Source organism: Lissotriton vulgaris, chromosome 3_1 (assembly GCF_964263255.1).
Source record: "Lissotriton vulgaris chromosome 3_1, aLisVul1.2, whole genome shotgun sequence".
Lineage (NCBI taxonomy): Eukaryota > Metazoa > Chordata > Amphibia > Caudata > Salamandridae > Lissotriton > Lissotriton vulgaris.
The window spans coordinates 414,453,023-414,475,443 of NC_141689.1; the positions used below are offsets into that span (position 1 = coordinate 414,453,023).

The 22,421-nt window shown below is 43.6% G+C and overlaps 1 protein-coding gene across 4 annotated transcripts in view; it reads right to left on the bottom strand.

The window, feature by feature from the left end:
* Positions 1-22,421, bottom strand: part of ARL15 (ARF like GTPase 15) — a 1,767,906-nt gene that overhangs the window by 1,177,021 nt on the left and 568,464 nt on the right. For 3 of the 4 annotated variants that reach the window (XM_086960627.1, XM_086960626.1, XM_086960628.1), the window contains one exon: positions 6,893-6,952. The exons of the other annotated variant lie outside the window; for it this stretch is intronic. In XM_086960627.1, coding sequence (XP_086816753.1) covers positions 6,893-6,952 — 60 coding nt within the window. The remainder of the gene's footprint in view (positions 1-6,892; positions 6,953-22,421) is intronic. 4 annotated transcript variants of the gene reach the window in all.

Genomic DNA, 22,421 nt, shown 5'->3' on the forward strand with positions numbered 1-22,421 from the left:
GTTTGGGGGATGTTTGTGTACAACGACTCGACATCCATGGTGCACAGTGTATTCTTTGTGGGGTCAAAGGGACAGTGTTCGACCAGATTTATCATGGCCATACTGTCCCTTACGTAACAGGCAGTTACGGGCACGAATTCTTTGATAAAGAAATCGACATAGGCACCCAATGGTTCAAGGACTGACCCACAGGCGGAGACGATTGGTCTGCCAGGGGGATTGTTCAAGTTTTTATGAACTTTGGGGAGAGTGTATATGACCGGTAAGCGGGGGGTTTTTACATTGAGAAAGTTGTACTCCTTTTTGCTCAGGTACCCTTCGGCACAGGCATCAGAGGTGAGTTTGAGTATAGTTTCCTGGATGTTTTTAGTAGGGTTCCCCGGTAGCCTTTGATAATGGTCTGTATTTGTGAGTTGGCGCAGGATTTCGCCTTTATAGGTGTCAATGTCCTGAAGTACAATTCCTCCTCCCTTGTCCGTGCTTTTTATTATTAGCGATGACTTGCTCTTCAGTGTGCTTATGGCATCTTTCTCTTGGCGAGAAATATTGTAGGGGATAAAGAGCTTTTTCTTCTCTAAATCACAGAGATCCTTTTGTACTAGTTTTTCAAATGTAATAATTTCTGAGGGAATCATGCCTACAGCGCAATTCTCCATAAAGCGCACTGTGACTCCTAACCTTGAGTCCCCCTAATCGAGGCTAGCACTGCACGCTCCCACAAGCGTTGCCTATCCTACTCCTCACAGGGAACCCTCCGAGCCGAGGTAAGATATACAATCCCCAAATGCGCTGACAGCGCCGCATCTTTTTCGATCTCTTACCCCACCAACCACACCGCAATAGTAACGCCCAACGGCCTCCCGGGTGCCCCTTTTAGTTTCAAATTTCATTATTCACAGCGCCGCAGGTGTAATGCCCTCTCACACTTGCTTGTTGCACTTGAAAAGCTCTCGACTCGAAAATCATCACTGCATGTAATTAGCCTATTCCGCCAGTCGCATGTAATCACCGGTTGCCCAGCCACCCACCGGGATATCACTTAGCGCCCTTTTCTCGACATAAGAAAAAAGAAAAAAGAGCTGACACTTCACGAAGTGCCAGCCGAACAACCATCAGTTGTTACTGAAAAAACCTCCGCCACTCGTTAACACGCCGTCTACACAGTAAAACACCTACTGCTAACCAGGTATTGACCCGCTCGACCTCACGAACTACCGGCCTATATCCTTGCTGCCCTTCCTATCCAAAATGTTGGAGGCTTATGTCACCAACTGCCTCTCAAACTTCGTGGAGGAATCGGGCTATCTTCAACCCAACCAAGCAGGATTTCGGCCTGGTCATTCAACCGAGGCAGTAATATTGGCCGTCCAGAACACCTTGAGGTCCAATGCTGACAAAAATCTTCATCAAGCCCTGGTACTTCTTGATTTGTCCGCTGCATTCGACACGGTTGACTATTCTATTCTGGTCAACCGTGGCGAACAGGCAGGCCTTAGAGACTCCGCTCTAGCCTGGCTGAAATCGTTAATTTCTGATCGTACTCAGTCTGTCCGCCTAGGTTCATTTTCTGCTGCTAAAATCAAGTCCTTTTGCGGGGTGCCCCAAGGCTCTTCGTTATCTCCCTTATTGTTTAACTTGTATATGCGGCCCCTTCTTTTTGCTTTAAGAAAGCACAAAGTAACTCTATACAATTATGCAGATGACTTGCAGCTAGTCTTCGTACTTAATTCCCCAAATGCTGTGGAGGACTTTCAAGCCACTATGACTTTAATCCAGAGTTGGATGTCCTCAAATCATCTTAAATTAAACCCGGGGAAAACTGAGCTGATCCTGCCCGGTAAGAGCGAAATCAGTTGGAGCCCTAACTTCTGGCCTGTTGATATGGGCCTCCCCCCCAAGAAATCTCTGACTGTAAAAAGTCTGGGGATAACCATCAATGAGGACCTCACGTTAAAATCCCAGATTGGAACCGTGGTTTCCTCTGGATTTTTCCAATTGAGAAAAATTAGGAAAATCGCACACTTCCTCACCCATTCCGCCCTAATTCAGGTGGTCATGGCCCTAGTCCTCTCCCACATCGACTTCTCAAACAGCCTATATCTTGGCCTACCTGTAGGCCAACTTAGAAGACTGCAGTACTTGCAGAATCAGGCCGCTAGGCTGATCTGCAATGTACCCAAAAGGGAATCGATTAAATCAGGCTTAGAGTCCTTGCACTGGCTACCTGTGGCTCAAAGAGCCGAATTCAAAGCTGGGTGTATCATCTTTAAGGCATTGCAAGGCAAGGGACCTCTATTCATCAGGCAGCTGATTGGAAGATATGTTCCTTCACGCAGTCTGAGATCGGCCCACAAAGACCTACTTGAGGTACCACGCTTTAAGAAAAAACGACAATGTAAATGTATTTGAGCTTATATAGCGCACAGCTACCCGCAGTGGGTTTCCCGGCGCTTGCTTAGGGAACCCGTCCTGGTATTCCCCTGTGAGATAGCCCCGGCAGGGTATCCACAAGGTGAAAGCCAGGCATCCCGCCGCGAGGGGCCGTTGTGGAGATTAAGCAAGCTATTGCCCAGAGTCGCAGAGTGTGAACCCATGAGTCGAGAAGGCACCGGAGAGAGAATTATCGAGTCCGTGGAATTTTTAGCCCAAGACCCGCCGAGGCGGGGAATTGAACCCTGGTCCAGGGCCGATCTCAGCTTCCGGGTTTGCCGCCTCTAACCCCTGAGCCACACTTCTCCAAGGAGGCAGCAGTTTCCATTTTTTAGCAGCTACCTTATGGAACTCTCTGCCACTAGCCCTCAGACAGAGTAAGGACCTCCTTGCCTTTAGAAAGGCATTTAAGACTCACCTCTTCACACAGGCATACTTGAAATAAAGATTCTTGCAGACTCACCCCTTGTTATGTTTTTTATCTCTTTCCAGCGCCAAGAAGCTCTCGGGCGTATGTGCGCTTTATAAATTTTTAATAACATAACATAACATAATCGGTAAATAGATTGTTGTTCACTGCGATTCCGACTCATGTAATATGTACAAACCCTGTAAAATGTTGACTTCTCAAACCGTGTGTTTTTTAAAAATCATACTGTGCTTTTTCCTCCCCTGTTTTCCCCTCAACAGGGGTATTATTATTTGTACCAGGCAAAATAACGCTGTTTAGTCCTGATGATGATCCCTTTGTAACTACAGCACGGGATCGAAACGTCGACTCTTTTAAGTAGACATACATTCAACCATTGTGTATTATTTTGTATGTACTACTCTGGCAAACACTTCCAACACTGATTCAAAAAGTGTTGAGACTGCTCACTTTCTTTGCCTGTAAAAATTCCTTTCTCTTACTGTACTATCTCTTTTTTCCCACTGTGTTTCCTTCACTAGTACGGTACAGGACTGTGCCCTACTTTAAGAATTGCTGCTTTTGTATTCAGTCTTAATAATTTTTGATTCCATTTAAAAATAAATTCCTTGTCCGGCTGGACATGGAAAAATATATAGTAGCCTATTGTGGTCTATATGTAATTCGCTTATATTTCTCAATGTGCTTAGGACCTTTGTTTCCTTAAACTGACTTATACCCTTGGTCCTTAGCTACCTTTTGGGTCCCCCTTGTTTCCCTTAAAAACCCCTGAGACAGTCTGCACCTGTGTGGGAGAGCATGTATGTGCCTGTACTACAAAGAAGGTCTGCGCATCAGAGTCTCCATCCTGCACCTTAGGGAGGGAGCCGGAGCCCCGCACCTCAGAGGGGGAGGCTGCAACTAGAGCCTAATGGAGGAGCTTATAGCTCAGAAAGATTGTCTCTTTAGGGCACTTCAGGGAGAGAGAACCTGCATCCTGTGCCTCAAAGTAGGGGAGTGCGCCCTGCAAGGTATAGACGAAGGGTGTGCCCCGAGGATCAGAGACCTGTAGAAACTTAGAGAGGGATCAAGTGCACTGTATATCAGAGATTCAGAGACCCTGCGGTAGAACATGGGAGACTGAACCCTGTACCTCAGAAATAGGCTTTTGGTGGACAGAAACAGGGAGAGGGTGTGGCGTAACGGCCAGAGTTGCCGACTCTGGAAGTGGGGAGCGTCATCTCAACATCCTGTGATTCGATACTGGGCAAATCACTTAATCTCCACGTGCCTGCCACAAATAAATGTGTCCTTGTGTAATGCTACAGGTGCTGAAGTAAAGCGCTCCAATATCTTATGCTGGAGTTTGCGTTATATAAAAAAAGACCCCAAAAAATGGAGAGAGAAATAAGTTAGTGCTTGTATGTGAGAGGGAGAGAAAGAAAGAAACTGGAGGTTGGGTGTAACCCCAAGGAGTGAAAGAGTGTGAGTATGTGTGTGTGAGAGATAGAGGGGAGAGAGATAATGGAACGTGTTTGTGAGATAAAAGTGTGTGTGTGCAGGAGATCCAGTGAGGAACCTTATACGACATACCTTAGAGACCTCAGTGAGGGAAGCCGCTGGAGTAAACAAGACTCTGATTGCCTTCTATGAGCACTTAAACGCCGCTGCACAGGCCTGTCTCGTGGCACCTCTTGGTGACACTTTTTGCCTCACAGTTTTATTCTTTAGCATTTTATTAAGATGGTGCAAAACACGGACACGTCTGCTCTCAGTGTTCAAACCAGATTATCCCTTCGAGCTCCGGACACATTTCCCACTAACTGCGAGTCTGATGTCATGAATATTAAAACTAGTGTGAAGCCACAACCAGAAGACCAACCGTAACTTACTTCCCCTTGAAATCAGAAACGGAATGTAACAGGGTAAGTAAAGAAGTGCTACGTTCAACTTGTGGCCAAGCGCAAGTGCATCACCCTAGCACATAGAAGCCAAGGCGCTCTTTTAAAACACACACGAGTGCTTAAAATAATAATCTTTGATACCAGTATCGCCAGTGCAGGCAACATATAGCTGCCACTATGTGACTAAAATAGGTTAGATTCCATCCTCGCCCATACATATGAACATTACAAGCACTGACTGTCTTGGTGGCAGAAAAGATGCCCAATGAGTAGTACTGGATTTTGTGAAATCATTAACGACTGCATAATTTGAAGGTAATGAAGGCTCATCCTGAAATTATAATCTGGTTCAGGCCATTATTGAGGCTTCCGGGCATTATCGGCTGTGCCTCAGCCGGAATTACAGAAAACCTCACCCAATGTAACCCATCCTGTGGGTGCAGTGACCCTCAGCCACTGCCCCTGCCAAAAAACATGTGTCGGTGATGTTGCTATCTTTTTTCAATAAAATATGAATAAATAATTTGTTGTAATGTTTTAAGTCTGCGGGACAACCTGATGTACATTTTGATGAATCACCAAGGATGTTATACCCATAGAAGGAAGATTTAGTAACTTGCTTGTGCTCATTTCCCTGCTCTCTTCCTCCCTGTTGAGATTTCAGGGGCCCTCTGTTGTGTTTTTTGTTGTTCACAGCAGAGCCTGCCTCCTTCACATAACTGTTGATTCTATGCAGCAGGCATTTACAACAAGTGAGCAGTGTGAAAGGACGTGGCTTAACATATAAGACGGAGGGGCTAAACTCAACATGGATAACGGGGGTAATTAATAACAGGGGAGGGAACAGCCACATTGGCCTTAACGTAAACCTGTTTCCTGGGATCCCAGGGCTTGAGCCAAACATAATGAGCGATGAGGAGACCGGGGGTCAGGGGGAAGTGGATAAGGCACACCCTGTTACCTTTGGGGGTTATTTTTCAACCGCCAGTGTGACCTGTTGCCCACGCCCTTCCCTGTGCACAGCTAATGATTATAGCAGGACTGTATAATTTTTAAAAAAACTGTGTTTGGGGGAGGGCGAGGGCAACGGGTCAAGCCGGTGGTTGAAAAATAATCTCCAAAAGAAACAGGGTGTGCCTTATCCACTTCCCCCTGGCCAGCGGTCTCTCTCCTCATCCGCTCATTATGTTTGGGGCGGGCGCTGGAATCCCAGGAAAAAGCTTTACGTTAAGGAAACAGCTAATGATAGCAACAGACTCAAGGAATATGAACAGGCCTGGTTTAACTCACGCAGCGGGAACAGCTGTGCGACCAGAGAGACTTCCCATACAGCCTGCAGAAACAAAAGAAAAATAATAGTGTGCAGCAGCCTAACTGCACACGAGTGGAAGGCTACAAGTCCTGGGGCCGTTCTTCATGGTAGGGAACAAACAAAGAAAAGGTGGGACAAATGGGAACAAATACCCACTTAAAAGCATACAGCTTTAAAGGGCACTGAAACAAACCAATAAGAAGCAGTGGGCAGGCTCTAAGCCCACAAACTGAATACAGTATGCCTCGAAGAGACTGTGACCTAAAAAACAACTCCAACAACTGGAGCAATCTGGAGGTATAGTTTTTTTGACTGCCTCATCAGAGCAGGATTGATTTAATATAGATTAGTACATTTTGAATCACGAGGCATTCAAAAACAGTGTGGCCTGGGGAATTATGCCCCTCAACCCTTTAAGATGACCATGATCTTTGGTGCTCAGCGCCAGCCAAATCGCTCGAGGGCATGTTGTTGCTTGCTCAAGGACATGCCTAAAACCGTTGGCAAAACCAATAGCTCCCATAGGTGAGACCTTTTGGCTTTTTTTGAAAATCACGTTAAAAGTTGTAGATACAATATGTTCATCTCAATGCGTGAGATCTTGCAGCAGAGATGCTTATCAGTGGCCAAATAATCCTGACATTAATTGAACAGTCTGCTATGGTCTGCACTATTTAATAAATAGGCACCATTCAACACACTTAGCACACATGCAGATCAACATTACATTTGGGAAACAAACTACGGAGGCAATTACATTTAACAATTGTAAGCAAAGTATTTCAAGATACAAAACAAGTAATCTAAATGAAATCTAAACAAAAATAATTATTTTACCTCCAAGTTCTTTTACATTCAAGATGGCATTTTGGAATGGTACAGCTTTAATGCTAAAACCTTGAAAACAGAAATCAAATGTACAGTATTAGAAATTAGGCTCTAAGAAACGAATACACATGCACTGTAGAATATACTATATTCAGGATATCTGTAGTGCAGTTAGAAAAAAAACATTTATTTTCTGAATCTATAAATACAAAGGTAGGACTACAACTCAGTCTCTACAGACATAATGTATTATTATATGGAGGATAACATAGCTGTTCTATGAAACTGGTTACTTACTTTCACTTAACTTTAAAGTAGACATGCAGGTAGGGGGGTAGAACCCAGTGTCTGTACAGGCCAGACAACATAGTAATATTTTGTGCAGTGCTGAATGGCATATGTTGTCTTTTCTAACTTAATTCACACATTCTTTTGGTTAGCTAGCACACCAGGGGTGGCACTGCAGCATAACCGATGAAGGTACTGAGGTACAGTTGCACTACAAGGAAGGCTTTTTGAGTTACAGTGTTCTGGTAAAAGTACACTGGTGCCTCTCACATGCAGGAAAATTCACAGGAACACACCATGCCAGAAACTATTAAGGTATACCTTAAAGAAGCATTAGAAACTAGAGTAAAATAGAACTACGTGGTGGGCAGATTGAACTAAGGAACTGCCAATGATTAATCAATATATTAATCTTAAGCATTCATACTTCGGAGGATGGCTCAAGGAGTTAAAACATTGTGTACTCCACTTCTAAATATCAATAATGATCCAATACTTTTCCACCTGCCATGCAAACTGGATGAAGCAGCAGAAAGATCACCCAAGATGACTGATCCCGTCCTAAACTCAAAAATAATTCTGATGACTCCCTACTCCTCTGGCAACTTGACCTAGCAGGACATGACCAACAATCTACCACAACCCTACCCAGAGAGGACAACATATATCTGTCTTCGCTCTATTGAATGTAAAATCACTCGGAAGAAACAGAAATCAGATCGAGGACTTTTAGTAGACTTCAGCCAGACCTTGTCTTCATCGCATAAACCAAGCAAGGTGACAATGCAGCACCCATACTACATAAGGCAATCCGTCTTTCTGAATTTTTTGTTCAACCTACTAATGGTAACTAAGAATACTGAACTAATGAAAGGCATAAACATGGCAGGCTCGCCAGATACCCTTGCTAGTCAAGCATCTTTAAAGCCATGCTCTTAAACCATGAAGTAAGCCATCTGCCAAATACTAATTGAAGAAAAAAACCTACAGGTGATCATGGATTCCAAACTTACACTTCAACATCAAGTCATAAAAGTGTCAAAGCTCTTTCTAAATAATTATGATCCTATTGCTCATCTTTCCAAGTAGCAGCTGGTATCAAGGCAGAGTGGTGGGGGTTTGAGGGAGATGGACAACGACAACATATAAACAAGCATTTACAATGCAATGGTCTCGGCATTATTAAAGGTAGAGCTATTGGCATTGCTCATGACATTTTTTTTTTAAATTATAAATAAATAGCATTGTCATTTACATTGCCAATAGCTTAATCGTTAAATAAATCGCATTGTCATTTACAATGCCAATAGCTTAATCGCTCGCATATGCATGACCTATTGCATTTACACCCACACAGAGCCACATACACACACGCATACAGAGCCACCCACAGTCATTCACATAGAGCCACCCACATACACAGAGCCACCTTCACAGAGCGATCCTCACACAGACAGAGCCACCCACACATAGAGCCATCTACAAAAAAAGCTATCCACACACAGCCACACACACACACAGAGCCACACACACACACACACACACAGAGCAACACACATACACAGCGCCACACACACGAACACACACACACAGAGACAAACACACACACACACAGAGCCAAACACACACACACACACACAGCCACACACAAACACACAGCCACACACACACACACAGAGCCACACACACAGAGCCACACACACACAGCCACACAGAGCCACATACACAGCCACACACACACACAGACAGAGACACACACACAGAGCCACACACACACAGAGCCACACACACAGAGCCACACACACAGAGCCACACACACAGAGCCGCACACACAGAGCCACACACGCAGAGCCACACACGCAGAGCCACACACACACACAGCCACACACACAGAGCCACACACACAGAGCCACACACACAGAGCCACACACACACAGACAGAGGTACACACACACAGAGAGAGGTACACACACACACACAGAGAGCCACACACACACAGACAAGCCACACACACACAGAGCCACACACACACAGAGCCACACACAGACAGAGCCACACACACACACACAGAGCCACACACACACACAAACACACACAGAGACACACACACACACACAGAGCCACACACACACACACACAGAGCCACACACACACACAGAGCTACACACACACACAGAGCCACACACACACACAGAGCCACACACACACACAGAGAGCCACACACACACACACGCATAGACAGAGCCACACACACAGAACACCTCTATTTTTCTATGTTTGCCCTGAAATAGAATGGTTTTTTAAACCACCCAAATGAAGTTACTGTAAGAAACTGGATTGTGAATATTTAGTTGTGTTCCATAGTTAAAACAGAACATGCATACAGCAACATGACCCGGCTGCAACGCGACATGCTGACCCCGCTGCAGGCACTAAAACAACCAGGCCTAAACCCGACCCCCAAGTGCGTCCTGCCCCTCCCCAGGCTACAGCACCACGAGACGTGCAGTCCCCGCTGCAGACGCCATAACACCCAGGTCTTAACCCGACCCCCAAGCGCGTCCTGCCCCCCACTCCACTCGCCGCGTCGCCAGAGCAACCCCGGACATGGCCACGCGCCGACCCCCTGCAAGGAGCAGCCCCCGACCGGGACGATTTTTGTTTTTTTCACAGGGCGTTAAAAAGTTTGAAGACCACTGCCTTAGTTAGACCGCTTTAATAAGGATTGCATCAGATCTGCTAACGTGCGGAACATAAGGATTTGCTGGGTATTAACAGCACGTGTGAAAATGAATGTTGCTGCAGATGGAATGCGTATTGGAATTGCATTTATATGTCGCCTACTACCCATGACGATGCGGCAAATCACTTTCTGCGAATAGCGCTACTTCGAAACCCATAAAGAATTAGTGGTTGATTAGTATAATGAAATATTTGTGTGGTCGATACGTTAGTTGTTTGGATTAAGAAGGATGGTAGAGGGACAGAAGAGGGAAAAGGTTTTCATTTATATAGCGATTGCTACACCTGATGAGGTGTTTTAGCACATAGCAAGCTACTCCGGAACCCATTAAGGATTACTAGTGAAATATAAAAGTAACAAAGTAAGACATATGAAAACTCTGATTGCGAGACGACGTGCACCACCTTACAGGTCGATCACCCCGATATATATTTTACAAGCTAGATGCTACAAAGCAACACAGCTCCAATACGGACTACTCTAACATCGCTTTGCACAGGTTCCTTCCAGAACCACTTCCAAGAATTCCAAATAGGAGACTGCCCTACTCAAACAACCAAAGATGTGAGCTAATCAGTGAAGCTTCGACGGGTGGATCATTGCAATATACATATTTTTTCTGATAATGTGAAAGTTTAAAAGAAAAAAAACCTGCAATTTAACCACCAGCAATGCGAAGATGGGTCTGCTAATTCAATACAAAAACATGTTTGCAGTGCCTGACGCACTGTTTGCTGATTGAGCGAGTCTAGAGAATCAATCACTGGCTGGCAGGTTTGGCCAATGCACACCATCGCAGATTTAAATATGGCTTGTTCTTGCTTGATCCATCGCAACTTGCGGCTTAACGAATTTTTGGGCTTGGAAATGAGTCCACACAACAGCTCAACGTGGCTGTCACCGTCTTTGTAATAATTCAACCTCGTGCTATGAAACATCCAAGCATAATCTAGAGAAGGCGGATTCATTCGGACAGCGGTATAGGGAGTTCAGCCCCAGAATACTAGATAAAGACATCCCCTGTGATCCCATTTTGCCACACACACACATATATATCTTTAACAGCAGGATGCCGTCCTTCGCATACTTAAATAGACAGCACTGAATAAACAACTGATAATTGTGAAAAGAAAGTTCTTCAGTGGCTATCCTTGCAGCATTAATTCACCCGGTCACCGCGCCGTTAGATGCCATGATCACGCTAGAACATTATACCCTCTTCCCTCCGGCCTCTGTCGGGGCTCTCTATCCTCGACTACTGTCGTTGTTCCCTTTTCTAGGGCTCAACGTGCTCTTGAGGAGCTCCCTGAAGTAATTCAATAGACATCCCCCCTTCGCCGGTCCTGCAACAGACACAACAGGTAAGTACTTTTCTCCTCCACAAGTTCCTCACCTCCACCTGTAACAAATGGTCGACAACGAAAAGGAGGAACCATGCTCCGGAAGTGCTCTCTAAGGCCGCGAGCGCAGACAGGCATACAACTTCCGGTTGCAGAGGCGAACTCCTGTTCGCTCATGGAAAAATTATTAAAAGTATCTTAGAGAACCGTATGAGCAACTGCAGCCTTCATGCACTGGCATCAGAAATAGAAACCTCAGTAAGATTTTTGTTACAGTCAAGTAATTTTGAAATATTCGCGAAGACATAATATATGCTGCACATGGTATTGAAATGAAGTTTTCGGGATCAATAATTTTGCTTCGATGTCTGTGAATATCTATTATTGTTTTAGCACATTGTACTCTCTAACCGGATTATTACCTCCCCTGAATTGAATGTTAAATTATGACACGTTTAAGATGGCAGCTGAATTAATGTACAAATTTACAAAAATCCCTTGGGAAGTATAAGGGACCCCGAAGAATAAACCAGTGCAGGGAATGGGAGGGGGGGTGAAGGACCACTCACCTCAGCAAAACAGCGTCGGGCAAAAAAGCGTCGGCTCGTTCGCGAGGTCCAGGAGCGGAGGGGATCCGTCCTTTTCAGACTGGGGTGCGTGTTTTTTAGGTTTGAGTGACTGAAGACGTTACAGATAGAAAGAACCTAAAAAACACGCCCCCGAATCCGAAAAAGATGCAGTTTAAACGGAGTGACGCCCCTCTCCTCCAATGGCTGGCCAGCATTTACGAGGCCAGCCAATGGAGAAGTGGGGCGGGTTCAAGCCCCCTAACTAAAAATCATTAAATCTTCGGACTGAACTGCGCAAGCGCAGCTTACGGTCCTCGACCTAAAAAGAAGGACATGCCTGTTGCCTTCCGTATCGGCGCTGTTCTGCTCCTCACTGCAGCACAGGCTCTTAATGTCTCCCAAGGCCAATCCAGACGTTGCTCGCATGCAAGAAAGCAGTGTTAGAATTGGCCTGAGCTCCCTGGTTTTGCGCTCCCAGCGAGACTGTGAGCCTGTCCCTGATATCTTCAACCTAACAACGAAGCTCAGGTTGGAGACAAGTCAGTGCGCATATCCAGAGCCGGACTGGGAACCAAAACCAGCCCTGGCAAAGTGCTCGCCCGGCCCCCTCTCCCCACTCGGGGGGTTGGAGTTGCCGCAGAGCGCTGTGCTAGGGCCGGTTTTGGGCCGATTTTGTTGCAAGGCCCTGTAACAAAATCGGCCCCCAGGGGCTCAAAACCGGCCCTCACTCTTGTGGCGCACCAGGGGATTGCCCGGTGCTCGCTATGGCCAGTCCGGGCCTGCGCATATCGGTTTGGCCGACCTAAGACGGCCAGGCAAACAGACATACGCACTAATAGCAGTGCCCACCACTCCGCCTCGCGACTGCCCCTGCGATTCCCCCCGCCCCGAGACTCGGACCGGCCTTTAGAACTTGAAAAGTAAAACTATTATAAACCGGTTTAATTTTTAAATTTTGAGGCAGCAGGCGGGGAGCTAACGTTCATCCGCCATAGAATCACACATCGGGTGGTCCATTTGTAACCAGATTAACTAGATTATTTGGAAGAGAAATAAAGGCCTATTTTTCACAAATATGAGACTCAAGTGACTGATACTACTCCAGTCGGTTTATACATGCAACCTGAGTACCTATCTTCACAATCCTTCCACTTATCAAGTATTGTTTAGGACATTCTAACATGCCAATGCGTCAAGTCTGAAGTATTATCTCCAGGCCTTACGGCCAAGGCCAAACCTCCCCTTTAAACAGATGAGATTTCAACCAAAACCCTTTTTCTATCCATGCAGTATAAAAGTAGTAACCATTAGTGGCTGATGCGCCTGACAAGGAAGGAGGCGGACTGCTAATCTCTGTCTCTTCACGGAGCTTACAAAGTAATTTTCAGCCGAAGTGAGACCTCGTTCAGCGCTCCCTAAGCTGGTCCTTTGCCTCGTAGTGTGGCGGCACACCTGTGAGCTAGCGGACGCCCTTTACCTGACTTCGCTGTGACAACGCTTTTTCACAAATGCGAGCGTCTGCCATTTTGTTAGTGCGCTTCTCCTAATATTTCTCCCCTGGCTTCTAATGAGGCAAATAACACTTGGGTGAGCTTCTTTTTTATTTAACCAGAACTTTGTGTGATGGGAGTAGCCATGCAATTTTAAAAAGTATCCAGGACTGGATGTCCTCACGAGTGAAAACAGGCAGGTTGACTTCTTCAGAACGTTATTTTAATCTGTGCTAAGTATCATTGGCAAACCGGTGATAAGAAATATGAGCACAATTCATCAAATGTTCTAGGAGGCGCCTTTTGTAGATGAAAGAAGCGACCGTCTGTTGTAGGAGAACAAGGGAAGACATTGTTCCCAACTTCACTTGCTTAGGATGGTTAATTAAATTGTCATGGATCCTTATGGAAAGAGGCGCCATTTTGTTAGTGCACCGCTCATATTGTTTCTCCTCTGGTATCTAATGTGGCAAACAACGCTTGGGTCCCCTGCAAATGAAACATCGCTTCCAGTTTACTTCCAACCTTTATGTCTAATGACCCTAATATTTATATTAATATATATTATTACTGCATGCATGTATGTGTCATAACAGCTATATTGATTTGGTCCCAATTACTCCTTCATGAGTTTGAGCTTGAGCCTGAGGGGATGTGAATGAGACCACACAAGTTGGGAGGCAATATCTCAGACAACCTCAGATGGTCCAAGCACTCACAGATGGAGGAAGGATTGCCTTTATGACACCTATGACCCAAAAGAGAAACTAACCTGGTTGAAGAAACTATCTTTCCACCATGGTTTGAGGAAGCTGTGGGTATTAAAAAGACAGAAGGCTCAATGCAAATGACTAACCCAGATTTTGAGAAGAAGAGGCTGCTAAATATCCCAAGATCTAAAATGTATTTAGAAGAAATCATTAGGGGATGCTTGGAGTTAGGACTTAAGCAATTATCAAGAAAGGGAACTGATTTTCTTATGCAAGGAAATTACAGGACGAGCAGCAACTACACAGGAGAAGTTGACTGAATTGGCTCAGTAATATGAAGTGGAGTTTACAATAAGCTCTTCTTAACAAAAGAGCTATAGGCTACATTTAGATGATGTTGCAATCGCAAACATGCGTCTTGCAGGAATGGGAATGCACATTATCGAATTAATAAAATGCGTTAATAAATGGAGTGATTTTGAAAAATTGGAAACAAAATGGGCAAAGAAGCACAAGAAAGAGCAAGGACTAGGGAAAGAAAATAAAGAGCCAGAGAAAAATGGAGTTTCAGCTTATCCCCTTTGGGAAGTAGTGGGAGGAGTGTATGTACATATGCCTTGGAGCAGAGGTGATCTTACAGCATTTACAAATTATTTTCCAAAACTGAGTGACAAACCGGTGCAGTGGTTAACACAAATTGATTGATTTGTGTGAAGGTGTTGTGAACTGATTTGGATACACTATTTGAGATTGTGGCGTCAAGTGAATAGTGGGCTGAGTGTAAGACTGCTGTACAATGGTCACGAGATGAGCCAGTGATGAATCCAGAAGTATAGAATTGTGGGGAAGTGCCCCGTACCCTGCAACCGAAACGCGTCCCCGTTCCGCACGGATCCTGCCGAAGTCAACAGGAGCCTGTACGTAACCGTGAAGAGGGTGAAGGTTTGGTGGTGGGGAGTAGAACTGTCACTGCTACGCTACCCCTTCACAGTCTCATAAAGCCTTCCCTCCTGTATTGTGTTGGGCACAGGAGTTCTAAAAAGGGGCATGACCTACCTGCAAGTTTTTCGCCACCATCTTCTTTACCCTCATATTTTTCTCTTCTTTTTTTTTTCTTTCTTGAAAAAGAAACCTATTGATTTTATAAGGCCAGAAGTCTAGAAGACGGGCTCACGCTAGAAACTCCCTCTGGCATTTCCTATCTGGTTTTCTCTATTAACAATCCTTCCACCGGGTGTGGTGAAGGGGTAGGTTGACAAGAACGACTACTCCCATAATTACCACATCTTTTTTTTGTTTGTTTGTTTTCTCCTTGGCTCCGTCCGCAATCCTCCTGGGACCCCACCAGCATACCAGAATGCCGGAAGGAAACAAGACAAGGATGGACTAAACGAAGAAACTGTCACTTTGGGTTGAACACTACCTGAATCCTTGGGATATTCCATATTTTTTTTCTTCTTTCTTCGATTTTTACAAACTGTATACACCTAAGTCAACCTTTGACAATAAAACGTCCAATATTACCCCGATTCGGCCCCCTTGCTTCTATTTCCGCCCCTCCCTCCGACAAGGATCTCATAGGAAAAGAAATTAGATTAATTAAGGGAGTGCGCCAGTTCTGATTACTGTAAGAAATAATGTGGTGCTTCAAAGAACCACTCTATATCATTTGTCCCCAGAAACAATTGCAGGAATAACGCCTGTAATAGAGGACATGTTACAGAAAGAAATCCTGAGAGAATTAATTGGAAGTTCATGTAACTCTCCGACCATGGGTTTACAGAAACCAAATGTAAAATATTGAATTGTACATGACCTGAGGAAGATTAATGAAGTTGTTGTCCAATGTTGTCCCGTGGTACCCAATCCAGCCACAATATTGTTTCAGATTCCATGTACTGCAGAATAGTTTGTAGTCAATGTTCTACGTCAAGTGTTTTTCTCTGTGTCATTACATGAAAGCAGGCAGTTTCTTTTTTTCTTTTGTATTTCAGCAGAGCATTTTCGTATGGTGCCAAGTCCCACAAGGGTATACAGAGAGTCCATCAATTTTTAACCAGATCTTGAAAAATAATCTAGAGTCATTACAGATGCTCTATGGATCAATATTGGTACAGTATACAGATGACTTGTTTGTGGCATCAGATACACGAGAAGCATGTAAACAGGATACCATTACTTTGTTAAATCACCTGGCTGAGAATGGACATAAAGTGTCTCCAGGAAAACTGCAGTAGTGTAAGCAAGAAGTTCAATATCTGGGACACATAATTGAAAAAGAAGCTAGAAAGGTGTCACAAGAGAGACTGAAAGCAATTCTTCTAATGAATCCACCTCGAACACAGAAGGAAGTCAAGATGGTTCTAGGAATGGTTCGTTACTGTAGAAGGTGGATAGCCAACTTTTCCTTGGAGGAGGAGCCTTTACTGAGGCTGACACACAGGGATGTGTTTGATCTTCTTCCATAGGACAACACATGTTTGAAAGATTTCCTAGGGCTGAACGTGTGTCTTTGTCATGCCCAGCACTAGGAATGCCAGATTACATTAAAGAGTATATTCCTTTTTGCGAGGGAGGGCTGCGTTCTCTCAGTGCTGACACAAAAAACATGGAGATTCTCGGAAACCTGTGGCATATTTTTCTACAACCCTGGACACTGTTGCAACAGATCTGCCCGACTTTCTTAAAACCGTTGCTGCAGTGAGCACTAGTCTGGAAAAGAGTGAAAGCATAGTGATGGGGTATCCAGTAACTGTAATGGTCTTTCACTCTGTGGCGTTTCTATTGACAAGAACGAAAACACAGCACATGACCCATAACAGGTAGATAAAATGTCAACAGAGGATATTTTCCTCAGAAAATATTATTATTAGCCGATGCCAGATACTGAATCCTGCCATGTTACTACCAGTAAATGATGATGTTTGTGATGAAGTTGAACACAATTGCCTGGATGTCACGGATTTATGCACAAAGCCTAGACCAGATATAAAGGATGAACCCCTAATTGTGCCAGATCATGTCATTTTTGTAGATGGCTCATGTCTAAGAAATAATGAAGGCATCCTAACCGTGGGTTATGCTGTATGTACAACAAATGATGTTGTTGAGCTTCATGACTTCAAGAGGTTACCTCAGCACACATTGCAGAATAGGTTGCCCTTACCAGGGCATGCTGTTTAACTGCTCAGATGAAAGTCACCATATTTACAGACAGCCAGTATGGCTGTGTCCATGATTTTGGGCAATTATGGTCACAAAGAGGGTTTATGACCTCTTCAGGAACCCCAATTAGGAATGGAGTGCAGGAGAACGATTTGTTGAATGCTCTCCAGTTGCAAGTTGAAACTGCAGTTGTTAAATGTGCAGCTCATCAAAGTGGAAATTGTTATATAGCCATGGTAAATAGGTATGCAGATTCAGTAGCACAATATTGTTCTCTGTTGGCCTGCACATTTAATTGAACTTTCTCATGCGAGTCTGAGGGAGACATAAACTTTACTATGTTGATGAAAGTGACTGAAACCCGGGACAAATGAAAGAGAGTACAAGAAAATGTCTAGAGCCAGAATAGCAGAGTTGGATCAGAGTACGTTGTGCAAAGAATGCAAATGACATTTGGATGTCAGCTGCTGAAAGACCAGTGTTACCTGATAGTTTGTTTTTTCCAATGACACAATACTTACATGGTTACACACACTTGGGTAGGGACACAATGACCAGATTATTTCATCAAAGTTGGTTTAATCCCAGATTCAGGATGCTAGCAGAACAGGAGAGTCACCGATGCGTGACCTGTCAATAAATGAATGCAGGAAAAAGGACACACAACACATTGGGTCACATAGGAAGATGAGGTGGTCTCTACAACAGGATGCAGATGAACATTATCAAGGTGCCTGTTTGCAATGGGCCGAGATACGTCATAGTGTGTGTCTTTTTGAGATAAGTGGAAGCCTACCCAACTAGAAGGAATGATAGTATCACAGTAGCAAAACTGTTACTATGAGAATTGATACCCAAGTATGACATGTCTGTCTCTTTGGAGTCAGATAGGGGGACCTATGTTAACGATGAGGTTCTGAAAATAATTTGCACAGCATTGTAAATTGAACAAAGGCTATACTGCAGTTATCAACCGGAAGCATCTGGAATTGTGGAGTGAATCAATGGGACTATCACGTCTCGATTTGCAAAGGTTTGTGCTTCAGCTTCGCTGAAAAGGCCAGATGCTTTACTACTGATGTTGATGAGTATCTGAAGTATTCCAGATAAAAAGACTGGTCTTTCTCCCCATGAACTATTGATAGGACGAGCAATGAGATTACCTGCTGCACCTGTAAATGCACTGGTGAACATCACAGAAGATATGATACTCGATTCCAGCAAAGGATTGGCTGATGTGGTGCGTTCTGTTTCTTACCAGGCTGCAGCTGCCAATAAAGACCCGCTCCAAGAAAAACACCATGACCTCAATCTTAGTTATTGGGTTGCGATCAAGAAGCACGTTCGGAAGAATTGGTTTTTTTTGCACCCCAAGCCGAGAGACCGCGTGGAGCATTGGTACTGAGATCTCATTAGGAGCAACTAGAAGAAAGGGGTGAAGAACAGCAACAAATGGCACTAATCCAAGTACCTGTTGTTGCACCAAGTGGTATTGTTGTCTCTAACGAAGTAGAAGCAGAGACTGATCCTCAACATGAAACTGTGACTGAAACAACAAAACAGCAAGAAGCTCAGCGTGAAGGCACAAGCACTGATCAAAGAAGAGTCAAACATGAAGTTATATGGCCACAAAGTCATAATCAAAGAAGACTGAAACAGAGTTTCTCAATTGTTCGGATCCCAGTCACAATACAATTAGAAGCGGAGACAAATGACTAAAGTGATCTAGCATAAAATCAACAAAAGTTGAGAAGATCAAAAAGAACAAAGATACATTGTCGGAGGAACTCAGCACCTAAGTGGAATTATAATCTGAATGAAGCAATAAATATCACCGTTGATGACCTGTGAGATGTGAGAGCTGAACTGTTTGAACCTCCATTATACTTTCAAAATAAGCTGTGCTAGGGAAAAGATATTTAGAAAGAAACTGCAAAACGTTAAAAAAAAAGTAGACTAATAACAAAAAGACTGACGTTGATTGATTCTTATTTCTACTTTATTTTACAGAAGATCAAATTGGCCCGTGTCTGTGGTAGAAGTGTAGGGATAACATTTTAAGAAGAACACAGAGTAAGGCTAATGATTGTCTAATGTTGCTTGCTAAGAACTAATCATTTAAACGAGATATTTGAAAAAAAAACAAGAAAAAAAACCAAGAATTTAACTTCTCACCTTTAATCAGCATTTGAACATGTGTTGCCTTAAAAAGAAGTGTAAATATATTATTTGTGTAATCTTCCTGAAACGTTATTGTGATTACTATAGTATTAGTAGGGTTTTATTTAACACCTAGACAGATTTTAGAAATACAAACACTATACAAAACATACATAGCTGAGTGATGAGGAGGAACTAAAAGCCTTTTTTTGGAGCATACGATAGGGAGGATTACTCAACAAACGTTTATTCTACATTAGTACAGGAATACACACATGCCATGGGAGATAAAGACTTATGTTTGTGCTCATGTACCATCATCTGAATGAGTAGAATTCACATATTACCAAATGATGTTATCATATGGAAGGTTATGCAGCATCTTACTTACACTTGAATATAGACAAGAACATACTGAATATATCCATTCTAATTATGACAATACTTTCTAGAGTGCCATTGCTAGAATGCATGAATTTACACTCACAAAGAAAAGAAGTGGACAGAGCATGGTACTATTTTATGCCACATAGACCTACAAACAGTGTTAAAGCTTAGCAGAATAATTGACCTTTTTAAAAAAAAGTTTTCATTATGACTAGAAGCAAGAAACACTAACATAACATGTAGCAAAGACAGACATAGGGCCTGCGTACGAGTTTGGGGAACAGGATTACTTCATCACAAATGTGACGGAAATCCTCTCTGCCAAATTAGAAAATCCATTTTAGCCAATCGAACTTGCAATGCGGCGGATGGGATGTCCGTCATGTTTGTGACACAGTATCCCATCCAGCAAACTCGTAATCAGACCATTGGTGATGTTTTGAAAAATGTTTGAAAGAAAGAAGAAGATGAATTTAGAAATAAAATGGTTTATCCAAGATTGAGATTACGCAGTCAACACAAAGGGAACGCTTGTTTTTACAGAAGAAGGACACCAAGACAAACCAGACATGTGGGACTTAGTAGTTGTGAACATACATTTGAAGTAATGGGAGAAACCTGGCAAATTTTACAGGGAGACGAATCTGCAATCCTAGGAGTTTACCTGCTGATTAGGCAGGTGTTTGTTATTTAGGTGTACTATTTCCTAAAATGTACCATGTTAATAGTATAGGTGCATTAACCATTACACAAGCGCCTGTACAAACACGTAGTACAGAAAAGACATCTCAATTAGTAGGAGATATTCTTGGAGCAGTCCTTCTACCTGCAGGAGTCATTTTAAACGATGATAAGATTTGAAAACTCTGAAATGTTGTCAACAAGCTGGCAACAAGCACTTCTAGAGCATTATGAGCAATAAACACTAAGCTAATTACTATACGTTCAATGGTTCTGCAGAATTGATTAGCATTAGACTGAAAAAGGCAGAGTCTAAGAGATGCTTACATTAACCCATTGCTGCTCCTACATACCTGATGACAGTAAGAAAATAGAGGCATTTGCAAAGAACATCTCAGATTCAAAACCAGAATTAGAAGAGCTGGAAACACCTTGGGGTTCATTACGATGGCGGGCCCGCCCGCCAGCATTGCAGTGTTTAGGACCGCCTGCCAGGCATGGGGCGGTCCCTCCACTGCAATTAGGATGTGCCCACCATACCATCCAGAACCTTTAACATTGCAGACGGTCGGTGCTGCAGCATTTTTAAAATGGCATGCACTGCATTTCCCTACACTACTTGGCTGGCACCACGCGGTGCCTGCCACTCATTGCAGGAAAATGCAGGGGCCCAGTGCAGCACCACCTCCCTACACAACAAGAGGGACCCGCAACGGGCCCCAAATCCCTTTCCGAGAGTCTTTTCATAGTGGGATGATCGCTGTGCAAAGACAGGCGGAAAGGGATATCCTAATCCCTACGGCGGTGCAATGCTGCCCTATCTTTTGGTTCCGCAAGGCAGGCAGAAATGGACCGCCTTGCAGAACCCTTCCCTGAGGTTTCCCCCGCCATCATAATCTGGCAGGGGGAAAACTAATGCCAGATGGCGGAAGGACAGCCACCGCCGGCCCGGCGGTGGTTGTCCTTCCGCCATCCTAATCAGCCCCCTAGTGTTTTAGAACATTCTGGAAAAAGAGTTCACACAATTGCAACTTGGATTGCAACTGCAGGGGGAGGTACTAGTGCTAGCAGTAGGACTATGCTTGTTATGCTTATTTGCTTGGTCAAAGGCAGTAGACATTATTTATACAAGAAAAGGGAAAGAGAAATGAACAAGAGATTTGAAAAGAGTTTGACATTAAATTACATCATAAATGACAACCATAGAAAATCATTGAAATTTCAAAGTTTAAAAAGAAAGAGAAAGGATCCCACTGATGAGTGCCTTTGAAACAGCACTCACATGCGAAACCAAAATAGTGCGATGGTTTATTAACCATCAGATGGGGGACTAATGAAGTCTAAAAATAGAATGAAAAAATGAATTCATATTGTATGCTGAATGTGCTGAAAAGAGGGTTTTGCAGTAAGCAGTCATTGTTATTCATGAAGGCCACAGAGAAACCCTGACAAGAGTTTTTGCTAGCTAAAGAAGAAACTCTATATTGCTGTAGTCAATCTTTCAGTAGTGGCTGAGCCAAACTAAATTTCAAGAACAAAAGATTTCATGTCTGGCACCGATACAGTTAGTAAAAAGCATGAGAAAATCAATTGGCCAGGCTTTTTGTTAGGGAATATGTTTAGTCATTTTTAGGTGACTGGGTAATTTGCTTCAAGTTGTACTAGAAAAAATCCCATACTGAAGCAACATCTTTGGCTAAAACATATGGATACAACACCTTGGGATACAACATTGTGCAATCTAAGAGTTGAGCCCCTTCCTGAACACACTGCATTAGTACAGCCAAGCTGTAACCTCAAGGAAGAGTTTTATGAAAATGAGTCAGAAGATGAAGTTTGTGTTTGCGCCCTTTAAGTTCAAAGGGCACAAAGCAAAATTTTGCATAGTGGATTTTTTTTTTTAGAAAGAGACAGCAGTTTTGTAGCACATTTAAGAAATCCATTGAGAGTGCATGCATTTACTTTCTGAGAGAAAAAAAGGCTGAAAAATCAAATAATATTCAAT